General features: G+C 48.9%; 3 protein-coding genes across 21 annotated transcripts in view; 1 reads left to right on the forward strand and 2 right to left on the reverse strand.

Annotated features, from left to right (window-relative positions):
* The window catches only part of LOC108155300 (serine/threonine-protein kinase Doa), a 40097-nt gene extending 31766 nt beyond the window's left edge, over nt 1-8331 (forward strand). For 3 of the 12 annotated variants that reach the window (XM_033388601.1, XM_033388597.1, XM_033388602.1), the window contains 9 exons: nt 4817-4892; nt 5579-5645; nt 5701-5814; nt 5887-5977; nt 6039-6209; nt 6277-6446; nt 6508-6621; nt 6711-6901; nt 6976-7672. In XM_033388601.1, coding sequence (XP_033244492.1) covers nt 4817-4892; nt 5579-5645; nt 5701-5814; nt 5887-5977; nt 6039-6209; nt 6277-6446; nt 6508-6621; nt 6711-6901; nt 6976-7103 — 1122 coding nt within the window. In that variant the 3' untranslated portion in view covers nt 7104-7672. Of the gene's footprint in view, nt 1-1063; nt 2942-4816; nt 4893-5578; nt 5646-5700; nt 5815-5886; nt 5978-6038; nt 6210-6273; nt 6447-6507; nt 6622-6692; nt 6902-6975 lie in introns of all 12 variants that reach the window. The other 9 variants (XM_033388595.1, XM_033388598.1, XM_033388599.1 and 6 more) reach the window with 9 other exon arrangements.
* Nucleotides 8332-9019: 688 nt separating this feature from the next.
* LOC108156396 lies at nt 9020-10208 on the reverse strand. Its single transcript, XM_017287831.2, has 2 exons — nt 10088-10208; nt 9020-10028 (listed from the first exon to the last, which is right to left on the reverse strand). The coding sequence occupies exons 1-2, from the start codon at nt 10117-10119 to the stop codon at nt 9077-9079; spliced, it is 984 nt and encodes a 327-aa protein (XP_017143320.2). The 5' UTR covers nt 10120-10208; the 3' UTR covers nt 9020-9076.
* A 205-nt stretch (nt 10209-10413) lies between these two features.
* LOC108156395 (mucin-5AC) overlaps nt 10414-18055 on the reverse strand; it is a 31093-nt gene continuing 23451 nt past the window's right edge. For 2 of the 8 annotated variants that reach the window (XM_017287823.2, XM_033388796.1), the window contains 5 exons: nt 13814-16287; nt 13650-13743; nt 13172-13591; nt 12482-12914; nt 10414-11816 (listed from right to left, as the gene is read on the reverse strand). In XM_017287823.2, coding sequence (XP_017143312.2) covers nt 11324-11816; nt 12482-12914; nt 13172-13591; nt 13650-13743; nt 13814-16287 — 3914 coding nt within the window. In that variant the 3' untranslated portion in view covers nt 10414-11323. The remainder of the gene's footprint in view (nt 11817-12481; nt 12915-13171; nt 13592-13649; nt 13744-13813; nt 16288-18055) is intronic. The other 6 variants (XM_017287825.2, XM_017287826.2, XM_017287827.2 and 3 more) reach the window with 6 other exon arrangements.

An 18055-nucleotide genomic window follows, 5' to 3' on the forward strand; every position in this document is an offset into this window, starting at 1 on the left:
CAGAGTCCGACCTAAATCTTTGACAACTGTAGAGCCCGTAACCTCTGACGAGTAATTATTTTATATAGAACAGTGTTGCATTGCATTGTGGCAGCCATGGACCCCCATTCATTCCCCATTGCCACATATTATAGAAAGTTTTCCCTCGCCTATAGACTGACAGATATACGAGTCTGTGTAGCTATCGGAACCCACACGGCCAGCGTTTTATAGCGAGCGTGTTCCTACATACGAATACATGCCCACCCGATATATTCTCTATCTTTCTATATCTCAAAGATTCATTCTGTGCCGTGTGCGTTTGCGTTTACGTTTACGTTTGTCGAATTTATTTTCGATTCCAAGAGCCTCTGCTATATAGGAAGATATATTTGCATGTATTTTGGGTCTAGTCTTTGTATCTCTATCTCTACATCTGAGATCTCTGAGATCTCTCTTAGATGTGTGTATATTTTTCACGATTTTTTCTTCAGACATTTTTGTATATATAAACTTTGAAGGTCGCCGCGCCGTGGACGTTTTTTGTTTAGATTTTTCGCCTAAGGCATTCGAAATGAATATAAAGGGTATCCCCTTTGGCCACAAGCTACACTCTCTCTCTCTCTCCCTGCACTCTGCGTGCGTGCATGCCCCTTTTCCATGCCACAAGAATGCCTTAACCCCAGAGAGAGACACAGAGAGAGAGAAAGTCCCCACTTTAATGGCAGTGCGAAATGAAAAGGCACCCGAAAACACCATAATTAGCCATTGCCGAAAAGGCCGTTTAAATGGTTCCAACATTTGGCCCCGAGTGCGCGACTCTTGTCTCTGGGTCTAGGTCTGCGTTTAGGGTCTGGGGACTGCCTACAGCCGTCTATCGTCTGGGACTCCTCTTTTGTGGAGCGTGTGCTACGCAGACAGAGCGTAAAGAGTGTTTTACGCCCGTCGTTACCGTTGGTTTCACACGAGCGCCGCTCTTAAGCACTTTCCCTCTCCATTAACCATTTAATACCCCGTTCAAACCGTATCTAAATCCAACTTGTGCGCTTCTGCGTCTGGTTTTCTCTTTGCGTGTGACGCACAGCGTCGGGATTTGCTGCTGGACAAAGATAAGACGCCAACCACAGCGGGAACGTTAACGGGAACGGTAGTGGGGGCTGGCAAGCAGTCGGCCATCTCCCGCCTGGAGAATAAATATTCGGACATACTGGAGCGTGCGGCTGGCAGGCGTCGCCACGAGGAGGATCGCGACAAGACCCTGGAGCCGGACGACTATGGTGCCAGCAGTGGGCTGGCGCGCTCGGCCACTGCCCACCAGTTGGCCAAATCGAAGCTCTCCTCGAGCTCCTTCAATGCCGCGGACCGCAAGGAGCGAACGCCGTACCGGACGCGGGCGCAACGGCAGCGCGCAGGCGGCTACATGGCCGACTCCAACGACAGTGGCTACCTGACCAGCGGCAACCGGCTGCTGGACGAGAACTACCCGGTGGACTACAGCAGTCGGTATGACTACCACGACGCCCTGCGTCTGGGCGGGGCCACGGGCTACCCCTCCAGCCGCTACGGTCGCAGAGGAGGAGGCGAAGAGGACCCTTCGGCGGCAGCAGCACCCTTTGGGGGCCGCACAAGCCGCGCCTACGGCAGGAACAAGACCAACGAGAATCTCCTGGCCGCCGAGATCATGGAGAGCGGGAGACAAGCGGCAGCGGCATCCATGGAGGATCGTCCGCTGAATTCGAGAAACCGTTTCGCCCACCGCCGCAGGGAGCAGCCCCCGCCCGAGCTGACCGCCGAAGAGCGGGAGATCCTGGCCGACGATCGGTCCTCGGAGGACAATGCAGCCATTCTGTCGCTCCTGCGGGAGGACAACCAGTTCCTGGAGGCCAAGAAGTTCGAGGAGCGCATGCGCAAGCGCCGCGAGCTGCGGGAGCGCGTCAAGCGCGAGGAGGAAGCGGCCGCGGAGGCCAAGAAGACTGAAGCGGCGGCCGCCTTGGAGCAAGAGGCAATTGCCAAAGCAAAGGAGGCAGCAGCAATAGCAGCAACAGCGGCAAAGGCAGCAGCAGCAGCGGCTGCCCTGGAGGCGCCAAAGGAGGAGGCGGGCCCCAAGAAGAAGTCGCGCAGCAAAAAAGTAACTACAGACGACAGCGATGATGGTGACAGTGGCTCCTCCAGCACGTCGGAGAGTAGCTCCGACGAGGTCGATGGCGAGACAGAGACCGAAACCAGCACGGATTCGGCGACTGGTGTGCCACTAACAAACACAACATGCAACACAGCCACCTCCACCACAACAGACAAGGCCAACACTCCTCCTCCTTCCCCCTCTGTCAATGGCACCACCAGAACTACTACTCCTCCATTAGCCACCACCTCATCATCCACTAGCACTTCTGGTCCACTCTCTAACAACCACTCTCTGCCACACACGGCGGCAGCGGCAGCAGCAACAACAGCAGCAGCAGTTGGCTCCAGCACCACCAACAAGAGCCGCTTTCTGCCCCTCCACTCCTCAGATCGCAATAACAATGACCTGTCCAAATACAAGCCCACGAGCAACCTCCTGATGCACTCCTCCAGCTCCGGGGCCCTGGCCTTTGGCGGTATCGGGGCGCGACTGGCGGCAGCGGATGCGCGTCGCCAGCAGCAGAGGTATCAGGGCGCCAGCTCGCGCACCGCCGCTGTGCTGAGCGAATTCGATCGCTACAAGCCCAGCCTTGGATCGGGTTCCGGTTCGAGCTACCTTCCCGATCCGTACGGCAGTCGGCGGACGAATGGCCTGGGCCCGGGCAGCTCCCTGTATCAGCGGCCCCGCCTGGATGCCTACCACCAGCAGCAGCAGCAATCGTCAGCCTCGTCGCACTACCTGCAGCAGCAGCAGCAGGACCACTACCTGCTGTCGAAGAGCGCCACCTCGTCGGCGCTGTTCCAGAGGTCACGCATTCCAAAGACACTCTCGACCTTTGTAAGCAGTCGTTGTAGCACCCCATACCGTCTAATCGTCTTATCGATGATGCAGCTTTGTTGGCTTGAGCTTTGTTGGCGCCGACTGCCCTAACTGCAACTGCAACTGCTACCCCTCGATTTCGAACCCCACCCCGCCCCATCCTTCCAAACTACTCACCCCCAAACAGACTTGCAGATCAAACAGCTAACATCCCAGTGGATCCCAGTGGATCGTGTTCTTGTTGAATGTCCAACTAACAGAGATATGTCGAGACTGCCTCTCTCGAGAGATCGTTTTGTTTTGCATGCAACTAAAATCAAAACCAAGCCCGCAACACGGAAGAAAACGTAAGAGAGCTATACAAACTCGTAACCCTGAACACACCACACCCAACCTATCTATAAACCCTGGACTGATCTATAATCCCAAAGAAAACACGACTTATTAAAGACTTTACCATGCCAATGGGATCAATTATGGTATATCAAAGTTTAGGGGAACTTTCTCCAGGATTTCCACCCCTTCTTCACATTCCAATGATCCCAACTTTCCCAAAACTTTATATTCTTTATATTTTATAATCTGACATTGATATAATAAGGGTACTCCCAAGAATAGAATAACAAACCGTATCCTATTCATAAACTTACGAAAACAATTGCCTATTACCAGTTCGTTCTGCTGGAAACACAACTGGAACTATGACCTCAAAAACGACTTATGTACACGACCCTACGACCCATAAACGAAACGAAACGAACGACTTATTCCAGCACTTAATTTGTTCTTTTACCAAAAGAAAACCTTTAAAGAAAAAATAAAATACAAAGCTGGAATTGATTTTTTATTGCCCAAAACACACCCACACACATACACACACACACACACAGAGAATATAGATGAAAGACTTCTATATACTCACGTCTATATATAGCACCATATACATATACATATATACAAACAGATGTGTATATATGAAGCGTTATGTATGCCATATGCGTTATATTTATATTTGACAATATATATTTTATTATCTTTGTTGTACTTGTTTTGTTGTTGAATATTAACCATTTTTGTAAAACACACAAATCTCAAAAAATTTGTCCGAACTAATTTTCTTATCGAACAAACGAAACGTATTTTTCTCGTGTTTTTTCTGAATATGATGATGTAAATCACAATGATGATGATGATGATGATGATGATGATGGGTTTTTGATGATGATGTGCGCTCTCAACATGATGATGATGATGATAATGGATGTTAACGGATGATAATGGATGATAATGGATGATAATGGATTGGATTGGATTGGATTTGGTTTGTCTCCGTGGTCGCTTGCAATGGATGCTGACTCTGTGGTGCCAACGCTGGATCGTCGTCGTACCCTGGATCCTTGTGGATTGTATTGATTGGCCCGGCCTCGTGGACGACGACGACGACTATCTGCGGACTATGCTGGACAATCGGATCGCCTATATAAATATATATCTATTTTTGTTTCTTTTTTCTCTTTCTTTTTTTGTTTCTTTTTCTCTCTTTCAAATTACATACTGTTTGCCACACACGCACACACAACGCACTATCTGTGTACGCGTCTGTATCTGCCACCCACCGAACTGCCACTGCCACTGCAACGACAACCTCGCCCCGCCTTGCAACAACCCACTACCAAATTCGCTCTCAAATGCTCGCCCCGCCGTCGTTTCGCTACCTTTCAACGGATCAACGAATGTACCACCCATCAATACAATCCAATCGCTACCACAACCAACCACCAACCACCTGCAACAACTTCAACAACAACAACACATACGTCCCCACGTCGTCGTCGTCGATTGCTCCTCCGCTCCTCGAATGCTCCTCGAATGCTCGCTCGCTTGCCCAAACAGACAGCCAAGCCCGTCATCCAAGATGATGCTGATGGTCACTTAATTTACCACACCGGAGACATTCTCCACCACAGATGTTCGTGACAATTTTTTGTTTTTAATTTTCCTTCCATATTTATGTTTAGAAAAGAACCAAACAAAAAAAGAAAAACACTCAACTCAAAGTCAAAGCCAAACAAAAAGAAAAGAAAAAATAACAAGAGAAAGGCAAAACAAAAGGCTACTTCTACTCCTACTCTCCTACTGTCTTCTCTACTCGTAACTCTCTTATTAGTTCAAACTCTTTCCAAGTTTTCTTTATTATTTGTTAATTATCCACACACACGCACACACACACACACACACAAACACAACAGAAAGGTCGAAAGTCGCGTCGCGCCGCGCCAAATTTTCACACAATTTTCGACAGTTACTTCCTTTCAAGCAATTTGTCTTTGAATTAAACTTTTGCCTCGAACTAAATTATCCCCGTCCCCATTTGGGAAAACTTTCGCTCGCGCGCCGCACACAATAATAATTAACGAAATAATATTGAAAATGAAAAATGAAAACTCAAACTCATTTGCGCACACTTTTTGCCTAGAGTCCTCCGATTCGGTTATTGGGTGTAGACCAGACCTCATCGTATTTAGTTGCTATTAAAGTGTTACTACAGGTCTAGCTTTAGAACAGACAGTACTAACTAACGTTTAACACCAACCACTCTCGATGCAATTGGCTGAGACACTACTAAAAAACTGCCTTCCTTTTGCCAAATTTCAGATAAGATCATGGCCACACTCGGCGAGGGCACTTTCGGACGTGTGGTCAAGGTCAAAGACATGGAGCGGTAAGTCCTCGAATCTAGCCTCTAGCCCTGTAACTAATGCCTTCTCCCTTTTCAGTGATTACTGCATGGCCTTAAAGATTATCAAGAATGTGGAAAAGTATCGCGAAGCTGCCAAGCTGGAGATCAACGCCTTGGAGAAGATTGCACAAAAGGATCCGCATTGTGATCAGTGAGTCTGCCATTTCCCACATCCCTAATCAATCCTCTACAACTGCATTTCCCTCTATCTTCTGCTCTACAGCTTGTGCGTGAAAATGGTTGACTGGTTTGATTACCATGGACATATGTGCATAGTTTTTGAGATGTTGGGTCTAAGTGTTTTCGATTTTTTGGTAAGTCAATTAGAGATTGAGTCATTCTGCATGTCATTATCTGATTTTTGTATTATTTTAGCGAGAGAACAACTATGAGCCATACCCGCTGGACCAAGTGCGCCACATGGCCTATCAATTATGCTATTCTGTGAAATTTTTACATGACAATCGTTTAACGCACACAGATCTCAAACCGGAGAACATACTGTTTGTCGACTCGGATTACTCGGCTCACTATAACCATAAGATTGTAAGTGAAGATTGTAAGCACTTGCACTTCAATCATAGATTATAACGCACGCCTCTTTATCTAGCAGAACCGGGAGGTTCGACGTGTCAAGAACACGGACGTTCGTCTGATTGACTTCGGTTCGGCCACCTTCGATCATGAGCACCACAGCACAATTGTCTCGACGCGACACTATCGCGCGCCCGAGGTCATACTGGAGCTGGGCTGGTCACAGCCATGCGATGTCTGGTCCATTGGGTAAGGAGTGGACTAAAAGCTTGTACCATTTGCATCCTCTTATACCATTTACTCTTGACAGCTGCATCTTGTTTGAGCTATATCTGGGAATCACACTCTTCCAAACGCACGACAATCGCGAGCATCTGGCCATGATGGAGCGCATCTTGGGACAAATACCATATCGCATGGCACGGTAATACAATGCAGCTCATGCTTTCATATTCTAAAGCGCAGTTCCCTTCACCGAAATCGTCTAATGTGTAGCAACCATACTCTTTATAGCAAAACCAAAACAAAGTACTTCTACCACGGTAAGTTGGATTGGGATGAGAAGTCCAGTGCGGGACGCTATGTGCGCGACCACTGCAAGCCGTTGTTCCTGTGCCAACTGAGCGACAGCGAGGACCACTGCGAGCTGTTTGGCTTGATCAAGAAGATGCTGGAGTATGAGCCATCATCCCGCATCACGTTAGGTGAGATAGAGACCTACATCTAGACTATCTATTTTGTTTTTGTGCTAACCGAAACCGTTCATCCAATCCTTCAGGTGAGGCCCTACGCCATCCCTTCTTTGACCGGCTGCCACCGCATCAGCGGGTTGGTGAAATGAGCAGCAAGCAGCCCCTCTCGTCGGGCAGCAGCAGCCGCGAGCGATCGCACAGTCTGTCCAGATGAGAATTACAGCGATTTGGTTATTGTTGACAGGCAACGTTAATCAAGCGTCCAATCATGCAAACTTACACAAAAGCAACAACACAACGCGACAACAGACGTCCAGGGACGGGTACGTCCTGGAGCAGCAGAAGCGGAGAGCAAGCGCAGCGACCACAACGGCGAACCCTATTTTAAGTGCTAAAAGTCTTTTACTTTTTAGTTTTGTTAACTTGACTTGTATAGAGTTGTTTCTTATACAAAAATCCTACATTGTTTTCTCATATACATATATACTATACCACTTTACCATGCGCATGTTGCTGCGCATCATTCAGAGCTGTGTAGCGCCACGATTGCGCCTGTGCATTGTATCATACCCGCCTATAGTGTTTGTTTTGTTATAATAACCAAATCGTGTATAATATTGATAGTGCGGTGCGTTCCCCCACAAACCCCGACACCGACACTGATTGAATGAACCAACCAACCTAATTGTAAATGTCATTGAAATGTGAGCACCTCGAGATGGATGCAAAAAACCGACTGCAATGATGAAACGCAGATACAATTGTAAATGTAAAAAATAAGAAGTCAGTCGCTAATTGAAATCGCGCTAGTTGAAATGCATATGCATATGCAACCCCATCAGCAGCACCCACCCTGTCATTGCAATGGGATCTCGACTAAGTTGTAATTAATTAATACAAAATGTACACCATTTACCATTTCGAGAGCGTGATCTGTAAGCTAATGCAAGCCATTATATCACTCGTACCCCACTCGTAACCACACTCCACTCATGTACCGATGTACATATGTAAGTGTAAAGAGCAATTGTTATGCCGCCCCGCCCCGCCCCGTATGCATCTATAGCGTTTTGCGTTCGCAGCGCATTTTGTGTAAATTCGGTAGCAGCCCAGAGTCATTTCTCTTAGATTACGAGATGTTTTCAGATGTGTAGAATTATCGCGCCAATCCGTTTTGTTCGTTTTCGTTCGTACTGTCGAATATCGAAAACTAAACACACATTTATCCATTACATGCTATAATACCGTATGGACCCTAGAGAAAGTATATGTATACCCATATACTAAACATACTTAATTCAAATGATTGTGAGTTAGTTTAATATTACATAAATATTAATTATAAATTACATTATTTGCAATTTAACCAGATCACAAGCCTATAAGATATAAAAAAACCAATATTGTCAAGTTACTGCAAATTGAAATAAATCTTTAAAAAACAATTTATTGTTTTATTTATTCACTGAAAGAATTTTTAGCGAGTTTAAAACAAAAACCAAATGAAAAAAATATAAAAAAATTATGAGAGGTACAAAATAGGCGCTTTTCGACGAGAACCCATTTTTCCATGATCGTCAGGGTCCAGACTGTCGATCGGCATTGAAAAATAACAATGTAAAAAATCCAGAGTAGATTTGGGACCTTATCTGCTTGTGCCACAAATTTGTATTAAAGAGGATACCTCACAAATGTCTATGGTACTCACACACATACAATAAATATACACAAGCTTCTAGAGGAGGCTCTCCATAGTGTTTGGAGAAGTTCGCTTTGCCAAAAAAGGATCGGCACGCCTCTGCAACTGCTATTGAGTAGGTGGCATCCCTAGCAAGCGAAAAAAAACACTGCACTTTCTGCTCTGGTTCTCTTGTTGTTTCACAATGCAGTTTACTTTCCGTGGAGTAGTGGAGCGGCAACTCTACTTCCGCTTTTCCTCCTTTATTTCGGTGTATTCACAGCATATTAGTACACTTGGCACCTGTAAAGGTAATATGGCAACTATTTATGGGGCTTACTGGTTTTGCAGAGCAGACATAAAACACAAGTTGAAGAAACCCCCGAACGACTTAAGGACAATGATTGTCCATGAAATGGAGAATATGAATAAATAGAATTAATAGTTTTATAGTCATTGGTTACATTTAATTATTAAAATATGTGAAGCCAACTGAAAATCTCGATCGCCTAGAAGATTGGGACATTGAGTTGCCGCAGCAAAAAGAACAAGCACTTAAGTACCGGACCCGACTTGCGCATTTTGGCCTGGTAGCGACCTTCCTCCGTGCTGGGCCCCCAGACTTCTTCCTTGTAAAACCACAAGACAATACTGATCAGGAGCAGCACCACGAGACTTGTGAAAAGACATGTGTTCGCGACGAAGACCTGTGAAACGCGGTTAATAAATTCCTGGCCGAGAGTTCCCACAAAGGCAAGAAGGGCGTTTGGTGCGACCTCAGGTAAATTTTCGGGAACCACTGCTGGCTGTGGCTGATCATCAACTGAGAAACGGATCATAGATTGAAGTGCTGACTGGATTGCCTCCAGCCGCTTATCTAGACGCTGGATAATGTGGCGTGATTTTTTAACATTTTCTGGGCGAGCTGCTTTTCTGCGTTTCTGTGCCATGTTTATCATTATATTCGCTTCCGTCTTCGTCACCATCTTCTGCACCATTTTGTTCGCCTTCTTTCTGCTACTATGCTCCTTTATGTGTGGGAGGTTCTCGGTGGCCTTCAGCTGAGAATCGCCGATATGCCGATATGGGGAGCTTATGTGGCCGAAGACCCTGGCTGTCTTTGACGACGACGGCTGAGGATCCAACAAAGTATCATCCATTTGAAACTCGACCTTTTCCCTACAGACCGATGGCTTTTCAGAACATTCTATAGGTTCTAGCTCGTTATCTTTGAAAATAGGCTCGACCATGTTTCCGTAGATCGATGGCTCTAGGGAGGTAACTTTTTGTTTCAACATGTAATGTTGGTTCTCGGCCTCGAACTTCTCACTAATGACCGATGACTGCAAGGATGCCGTCGTGCTGTACGAAGTGTCGCTGCTTGATTCTGAAGATGATGATTTGAATTGCATCCGTGTCAAAGGCTTCGAGAGTTTCAGTTGTTCATCAGATTTCATCAGCCTGAATGCAGAGGAAAGAGGTTTAGGATCTAATAAGGTGCCCATGGAAGTTACACTTACATCCGGTTAGGAAAAAAATGCGATTTCGGCATAATTGCTGATTTTTAATTTTTTTTTTGAAAAAATATATAATAATTGTGTGTAACGACGACGAAAGCCTTTACTCGAGTGCCTGAGCCTGCTGGGGCTGGAATATGCCTTACAAACCAAAAACTTTCCATATACAGAAGTAAGCAGTTTAACATAACCTGCTATGAGGAATAGGTAGAATGTTTGAACGAACACAATGTGCAGGTGCCTCGCTAATGCCTCGCTAATTGCGCGTCTTCAAAATTCCAATAATTAACCATTCAGTTCTATTGTTTTTCCATTTATTAATTTATTTGTTTTTGTGGTTCCGCTAAGTGTGAATTCGTTTCTTGCATTTTGTTGTACAATTATAATTTTACAATAGTTTCAACTAAATAAATAATAACAATTTATAAATATAATTTCTCTTTATTTGCTTCTTTTCGCGATTTTCTCAGTGTGTGTGTGTTGTGTGTTTGCATTTGCATACGGTACGACATAAATAATTTGTTGGTTTGTTGAGTTAACCGGGCACAAATATAGCTGCTTTTGATTCGTTCGTTATTTGTTTTTGTATGGATTTGTTCAGTAAAGCCAAAGTACATATTTAATCGAGTAATTGATGGTTATCCAGTGCTGAACTTAGTGGCTAAAGTTCGTCTTAGGCTACCTATTTATAAAAATAATGGTTAGATATACAAATTGCAACGAAAACAAGAACCTATAAGAACCTAAATCTATACGCAATAAATAAATACTTAACATGTACATCTGTTAGGGTTAGGGTTAGGGATATCTATATATATATAATATGTGTATATACAAAACAACTTAAATTCTGCGCCGAAGCGCTGTCTAAGAAGCAACAAAACCTGTCGCTCGCTTATGGTTAGAACCTTCTTTTGTAACTCGATTTCGATTAACATTTTCTGGATGCATTATTGTCTATTTCAAATGTGTGGCAGCGCCACCCGGCGACGCAACTAAGCAGAGAGTCCTGTGGGTCTGTTAAACAATAGAAAACAACCAACTCCAAAGCGACACTCTGTCTCTGGGCTTAGCCAGAGGAAGACATCTAACTAAACTGATTTTCTACTCGTACATAGTTACACATTCATATGCTGTAAGTATTTATATACTAAGTTTGTGGCCTGGCCCCTACTTGTGCCCAATGACGAGCGTGTAGTTCGCTGTGCTTACTGTCGACGACAACGCCGACAGCGCAGGTCATTTGGCCAGCTTCAGGATCTCCGTCCTGCCCCCGGGCGCAAGTTCTGATCCTCCACTGGCAGTCACTGCCGTGACTGTTGCTCCTGCTGTTCCCATGCCCACTGAAGCGGATGGTGGAGCGGGCGCAATGCGTATGGGCTTGGCTCGCTGCTGCTGCTGCTGCTGATTGAAGAGGCCACTCAGCGTGGCCGCCGTGCTGGCGGTCAGCACCATGCTGTTGGCTCCACTTGTGCTGGCCTGCTGGCGCTTGCTCCGTGCCAGTCCATTTATTTTGTTGTTCGTTGAAGAGGGCTGTGGCGGCGATTGCTGAATTACTGTGGCTGCTGCCGATGCTGCTGGTCCTGCTGCCGGAGGAGAAGCAGCGGATGAAGATGAGGATGCTGCTGCCGCTGTGGCTACGGGTGTGGGTGTCGAGGAGGCTGAAATATTATCCAACTCAGTCATTGCTTCTTGTATAGCCCGCTCGAGTTGCGAGTTCAGTTTGCGGCTCCTTTGTGGTTTGATGATGGTCGGGGAGTGGAGTGTTTTGTGTGTGTTTTGTGTGTATGTGTGGTTTTGGAGTTCGGGTTTTGGGTTGGTTTTATTTTATTTTATTTTTTTGCGAGTGTCGAGTGGTGATGATGATGTTCATGTTGATGGTTATGCATATAGACACACACACGCATGGAGCACAGAGAGTTATACACGTTGGGGTTGGCAGGGCAGGATATAATTTTGGTTCAGGTTCAGCGCATATCAAAAAAAGAAACGAGAAGATTAATTAGCAAATTAAAAATCGAATACAAAGAGTAAATCAAAGTTAAATCAATTAAAAATGCTAACAATAACAAAATTCTATCTACTTATTCAAATTGTAATCAATTCTCAAATAAAACAACTACAAAAGTATCTGCAAAATGGATAAAAATTGCTATAAAACTAAATTTAAAATGGCAAATGGCAAAATAAAACTCTTACGATAAATCTATAAAAAAAAGTACATTCATATAAAGGAAATGTATATCAAAAATGTACGTATATTCATTCTACGTCTAATAATGTTCTAGTCTACGGTGCTGGTCCTCTGGTGTTCGCTAGATCTTCTCCCCCTTCTCTCCCTGAATCTCTTCTGAATCTGAATTGTGTTCCCCACTCTTCAACCGGATGGATGCTCACTTTCTGGTGTCCTTTTGGGCCTTGTGATGCGCCTCTAGACCCTCGGAGAGGCTTTGCAAGGAGTTGACCGGAATCAGCTCGGAGGTGGAGCGACCACCGCCGCCGAACCACTGCACCCACACGTGGTCGAACTGCTGCGAGGGCGTGCACACGCCGTCGGGCATCTTGACGATTTTCCCGGGCCAGGCGGGATGGCCCCGTGCCGGACCCCAAATCAGTTCCCCAATCGCAAACGAGCGAGGCGGCATTAACGGAGTGGCAGTGGTTGTGTGGCATGTGCCACGGCCAGAGCCGCGCTGTGGGCGACGCGATCGTTTCGTTGGTGTGGCCTTGGTCTTGGCCTCCGGCATCGTGGTGGAGGATGTGGCTCCTGGTGATGCTGCTGCTGCTGTTGCTGCGGCCGCTGACAGGAGCTGCGTTGTGCTGGGCGACTCTACGGAAGGCACACAGAGGCACATAGAGACTTGGACATGGGACATGGGTGGACATGGAAGAGGCGATACCAGCACCAGCGGAGGCGGATTACAAGCAGGCAGAGCGAGAATTACAAGCGGTACAGGCGGTACAAGGCTGGTCATGCAGTGGTCATTGCGCTGAGTCGCGTCATCGCAGTGTGGATGGTTAGTGTGTTGTGGTGGATGCAGTTAGTGCTGGACATTAGAGGTGCGCTTACGGCGGTTACGGCCTTACCCTGGTAATCAATGTTAACTACTTTGTGGCTATGGAGGAAGGTGGTGTTGCTGTTGTTGTTGTTATGGTGGCTGTTGTTGTTGTTGTGCTGCCCGACTGGCGGCTGTCGGAGGTGCATGAGCGGGCGATGGCCCTGGCTCTGGCCCCCCGCCACCTGAGTGCCGCCAGCGGACGACGAAGACGACGATGACGATGTGATGGACATGGACATGGGCATGGAGGCAGATGTGGTGTTCGAACGAGAGCTGGAGTTGGCCAGTCGCATACCTTGGCCCATCAGGCTCATCCCGTTCTCGGGCGCCGCCTGCGATGTGATGTGTATCCGTCGAATCTTCGGCTCCGAATGCTTGTACATCCCACTCGGCTGCGTGAAGAGATTGCTGCTGCTGCTGTTGCTGTTGCCGAAGCCTGAAAGGAAGTCTGATTAGAGAATGGGTGCCACATGCCACATGCTGCATGGATGATCAGCAGTACTCACTCCGCTCACAATCTGTGGAAGATGGCGATTGCCGACTCTCGACACTCTGCGGCGAGACAGCGGCATCCGGTTCCGAGCTGGAGACGCATTGCACCTGCCACGAAAAGATGGTTGAAGATGAGGTTAGAGAATGAGCCAAGAGGGGATCGTCAGGAGTCACAAACCATATCACTGCCAGTGCTCCGATGGCTGGGAGGTCGCTCCGGGCTCCGGGGACTGCATGTGGTGGTGTCCGGCGGACTGGCCGCCGTTCCCTGGCGACCCATCGAGGAGTCTGTCGTCAGATAGGTGGTGCCCTGGGCCTGCTGCAGACTGATTTGCTGCGCCTGCTGCTGCTGCTGTTGCTGTGATGGCTGCTGCTGCTGGATCTGGATGGTCGTCGTCGTGGGACTCGCCTGCACGAAGGTGGAGCCGCCACCCTGCTGGCCCGTCGGCATCACCAGGCCCATGGGCGTGGAGTAGATCTGTCCAATGGGACTCAACTGCCCGTTGGCCCCCACAATGTACTGCTGGCCGCCGGCGCCGGGCGAGATGAAGGAGGGCTTGCTCTGGGGCGACGGAGTGCGCAGCATCACGGGCCCCTGGGGCGTCATCAGGCTGGTTGTGGGCATGTTCTGGATCTGCAGCAGGGTGGCATCTGGGGCCATCACCAGGCCCGCTGGCATCAGCAGCTGCTGTCCGATGAGGTTCACCTGCTGCAGGATCTGGCCGTTCTGCAGCAGCAGCTGCTGCGTCTGTTGCGGAGCCGAGGGATTGGCCTTGTTCACCACGATGCCCTGGATGCCGGGACTCAGCTGGAACTGCTGCTGGAACTGTGGTGCAGCAGCTGCTGCTGCCGCCGCCGCCGCCTGCTGATGGAGCAGGGCGGGCGCCTGGCTGGGGATGCTGGGCGAGATCTGGGGGGAGTGCGTCTTGCCGGGGGATCCACCACTCGCCGGTGGCGGCGTATGGCACACGGAACTCTTGCGCTTGCGCGGCCTCCGTTTGGCCTCCGGCGAGGTGATGATCAGCGTCTGACCCTGCGACGGCAGCGCCCCTGGATGAGGCATGGTCAGCACTTGCTCCACGTGCTGCTGCTGCTGCTGCTGTTGTTGCTGTTGATGATGATGATGATGCTGCTGCTGCTGCTGATGGACAATGTAGCCGCCGTTGGCAAGCGTGTTGAGCAAAACGGTCTGGCCACCTGCTGCTCCGCCTGCGCCTCCTCCTGCTCCCTGTCCCGCCTGCGAGGTGATGATCTGGTGGTGCAACAGCTTGCCCCCGGAGTTGAGTATCACCGTGTTGCTGCTGCCGCTGCTCGAGGTGGCTGCTCCCACCGGCGAGGGCTGGCTCACAATGTAGCCGCCTCCCGGCTGCGGGTGCAGCTCCTGGTGCTGCTGCTGGATGATGCCCGCGCGATGGTGATGCTGCTGCAGATGCGGATTCCCCTGCTTGCTGTGCTGCGGCCCTGGGATGACCAGCAGCTGGCCGGAGGAGGTCATTATCAGCTGACCCCCGCCATTCGTGGCGCCGGCCATTTGTCCGGCCATCGCCTGGAGCTGCGCCATTCCGGCCTGGGAGCTGCTCAGCGTGGTGATCGGTCGCCCCGTGATCCCAGTGCCCGCCGTGGTGGTCACAATGCTGCGTGTCATCGTGGCCACTGCATTGCTGCTGGCCACTGTCAGCCTCTGTCCGGCAAGGGACTGGTTCTGCTGCTGGCGCATCACACGCAACTGGGGAGCCGCAACCTGTCCCTGTGCCTGGGTACGCATCTGCAGGATCTGCGGGGGCTGCTGATGATGCTGGTGTTGCGGCTTTGGTGATGGCGAGGGCGTGCTCTTGCCCGAATCCAGCAGCGAATCCGTGGGCGAGGACAAACTCTGCCTGGGACTCTCGTGGCTGGTGGAGATGGCTCCCACTTGCTCGGGCCGCTTCTCCAAAGCGTCCTGCAGCACTGCCGCACTGCTCGAGACGGGCGACTCCTGGGGCGGTGGCACCACCGTGACGCTGGTTATCTGTGGCTTCTGTGGCCGCGCAAAGGCCTGCGTGTCCACCTGCAGTGTGCGCTGTCCGGGACTCCCATTGGTGGAGGCATTGGCATTCGTTCCCACTGATTCCGCTTCCCACTTGCCGCCAAAGACCGACAGCCGTCGTATCCTCTGGCGCTGCATCTGCAGTTGCTGAAGCTGCTGCTGCTGCTGTTGCTGCTGCTGCTGCTGGGAACTGTGCACAATGGGCTCCTGGGGCAGGGCTCTGGCCGACACCGTCACGGTCTTGGCCCCCGTGTCTAGGCCCCCGCCCAGCGTATTGTGCAGCAGGACTGTCTGCTGCTGCAGGTATCCGGCGGGGTCGTCCTTGAAGTTGGGTGGAGGCAGCGTTACGGGTAGAGGCAGGGAAGAAGGTGCTGTTGCTGCTGCTGCTGGCGGCTGCTTTATCACATGTCCTCCGGCTGAGCGCTTCGGGACTCCAACTCCAACTCCAGCTCCAGCTCCAGTTCCAGATCCTCCTATTGCTATTCCTATTCCGGCTAATGCTTGACTAGTTTGCATTACAGTCGTGGGCGTGGGCGTGGATGTGGGCATGGTTGTGGGCGTGCCCGTTCCATAGGCATGGGTCCGTGGGGGTAATTTGTTATTGCCGTATTTGTGGCAATCAGCTTCTGGAAATGGAGCAACAAATTGAAAAGGCAAAGTCAGTGAAAGGTCAAGACACCATCCTTTTTGGTTATGCAAAGCGCGTCGCGTCCTTAAAGTGCCCGCAACGTGTCCCCTGCGTGGGCCACAAACAACCACCCACCCGGCACCCACCCACACGGCACCTCTCCTCTAAAGGTCGTGCAACTACAGAGGCGCCCCAATCACAAGGAGGCCACAGGGGAGTGGGGCTGTGGAGCAGAAGAACGACCCGAATAAAATCAAAACACACAAAAACGTGCTGCTGCGAGAGTCAGACGAAAGTAAAGGGGTTGCGGGCAGAGGGGGGAGGGGGGGGCCTCGTGGGGCAGCTCCAGTGGTTTTTAAGCAGCGGTAAGGATATAATGGTGGACTTATAATTAAACAACAAAAACAAAAAGAACACCCGCCACTCTCCCAATTTAGTGCCCTTTCATCCAAATGCAAAGAAGAACCCGAAGGAGAGAGCTCTCATTCAAGTCCGGAACTTCTGATACCCTGGCATGTGCATTAGGGAATTGAAAACGCTGCTCATATTAAACAAAGCTTTCGAAAAGATTATAGGGGCATATTCGATTCGTGGCGAAAATGGATGTAACACCCAGAAGAAAGCGTTTCCGACCCCATTAAGTATGTATATCCTTGATCAACATCAAAAGCCGAATCGAAAGAGCCATGTCTGTCTGTCCGTCCCTACGCTTAGTGCTCAAAGACTATAAGAGCTAGAGCAACGAAATATTGCATCCAGACTTCTATGATATGCCACTGTTACAAGTGTATCTCAAAGCGTCGCCCGCCACGATCGTTTCATAACCAAAAGGAACAGATACAGGTGGCTACGGAACGCCGTCCTTACTCATTTTCTGTCTCGCTCTCTCTCACACACTCTTTGTCGTGCAATGTTAGAGCCATCTGGCGGAGGAGAGCCATACTGAACAAAGGTATCGGGTATAAATATAGAGTTCCGACCGTAGCAGCAACTCAAAACGTTCCCCCTCGTTTTCATTGAATTTGACTGAAATTTCGTTAGAAATTTGTTTCTTTTCTCCGATCGTTTCTATGTGGGCTACGAATATACATATGTATATATCGCCTTTAGTGTTCGAATCTTCGATTCCGACTAATATAATGCTTTATTTGATTCCTCCTTTTATTAGCAGAAGAATACGAGTAGATGTGGTCTCCGCCGTGAGTTGGACAGAGCAGCATTGCTTGACTTCATTTTCCTCCCACTTCTACTGCCAACGGAAGCTAGAGTGGGACATCGACATCCCATACTGTCGACATCATGTCACTCTGTCGTTGGACTCCTTCACTCCTTCCATTCTCTCTCTCTCTCTCTCTCAAATTAAGGACTCATTCATTGACTCAATCATTCCGATTGGGAATACGAGTATACACGATGTATACCCTATACTCTCTACTACTCTACTGTTTTAAATGATATAAATAAGGACGACTTTAGCCACTGCCCAAAATTTTATCCGCCTTTTGCAGATATACAAAGCATGCAAAAAAATAGAAGAAAAAACCCTCAAATAGAAAAAAACAAACACCCGGAACCCAGAAAAACCCAGCCGAAACCACAGAAAATTTAAATTCATTTGGCAGTAAGCTCGCGAAGGGGAAAGATTTTTAGCAAATACTTGCCACACCCCCCACAGCCCACAGCGAGGACACCCACGGAGCGCACGGACCACAACCACTCCGCCACTCAACTCCTGCCCGTGCCAGCCCCCTGCCCCCCCCTGTGGC

The sequence above is a fragment of the Drosophila miranda genome, chromosome 2, assembly GCF_003369915.1.
Source record: "Drosophila miranda strain MSH22 chromosome 2, D.miranda_PacBio2.1, whole genome shotgun sequence".
NCBI classification, from domain to species: domain Eukaryota; kingdom Metazoa; phylum Arthropoda; class Insecta; order Diptera; family Drosophilidae; genus Drosophila; species Drosophila miranda.

Bases quoted from the DNA above. Each gene is read 5' to 3' on its own strand.
- LOC108156396 (XM_017287831.2), bottom strand. From the start codon at position 10,119: ATGCCGAAATCGCATTTTTTTCCTAACCGGAT. The intron at 10,029-10,087 runs GTAAGTGTAACT...CTCTGCATTCAG, and splicing joins CATTTTTTTCCTAACCGGAT to GCTGATGAAATCTGATGAAC.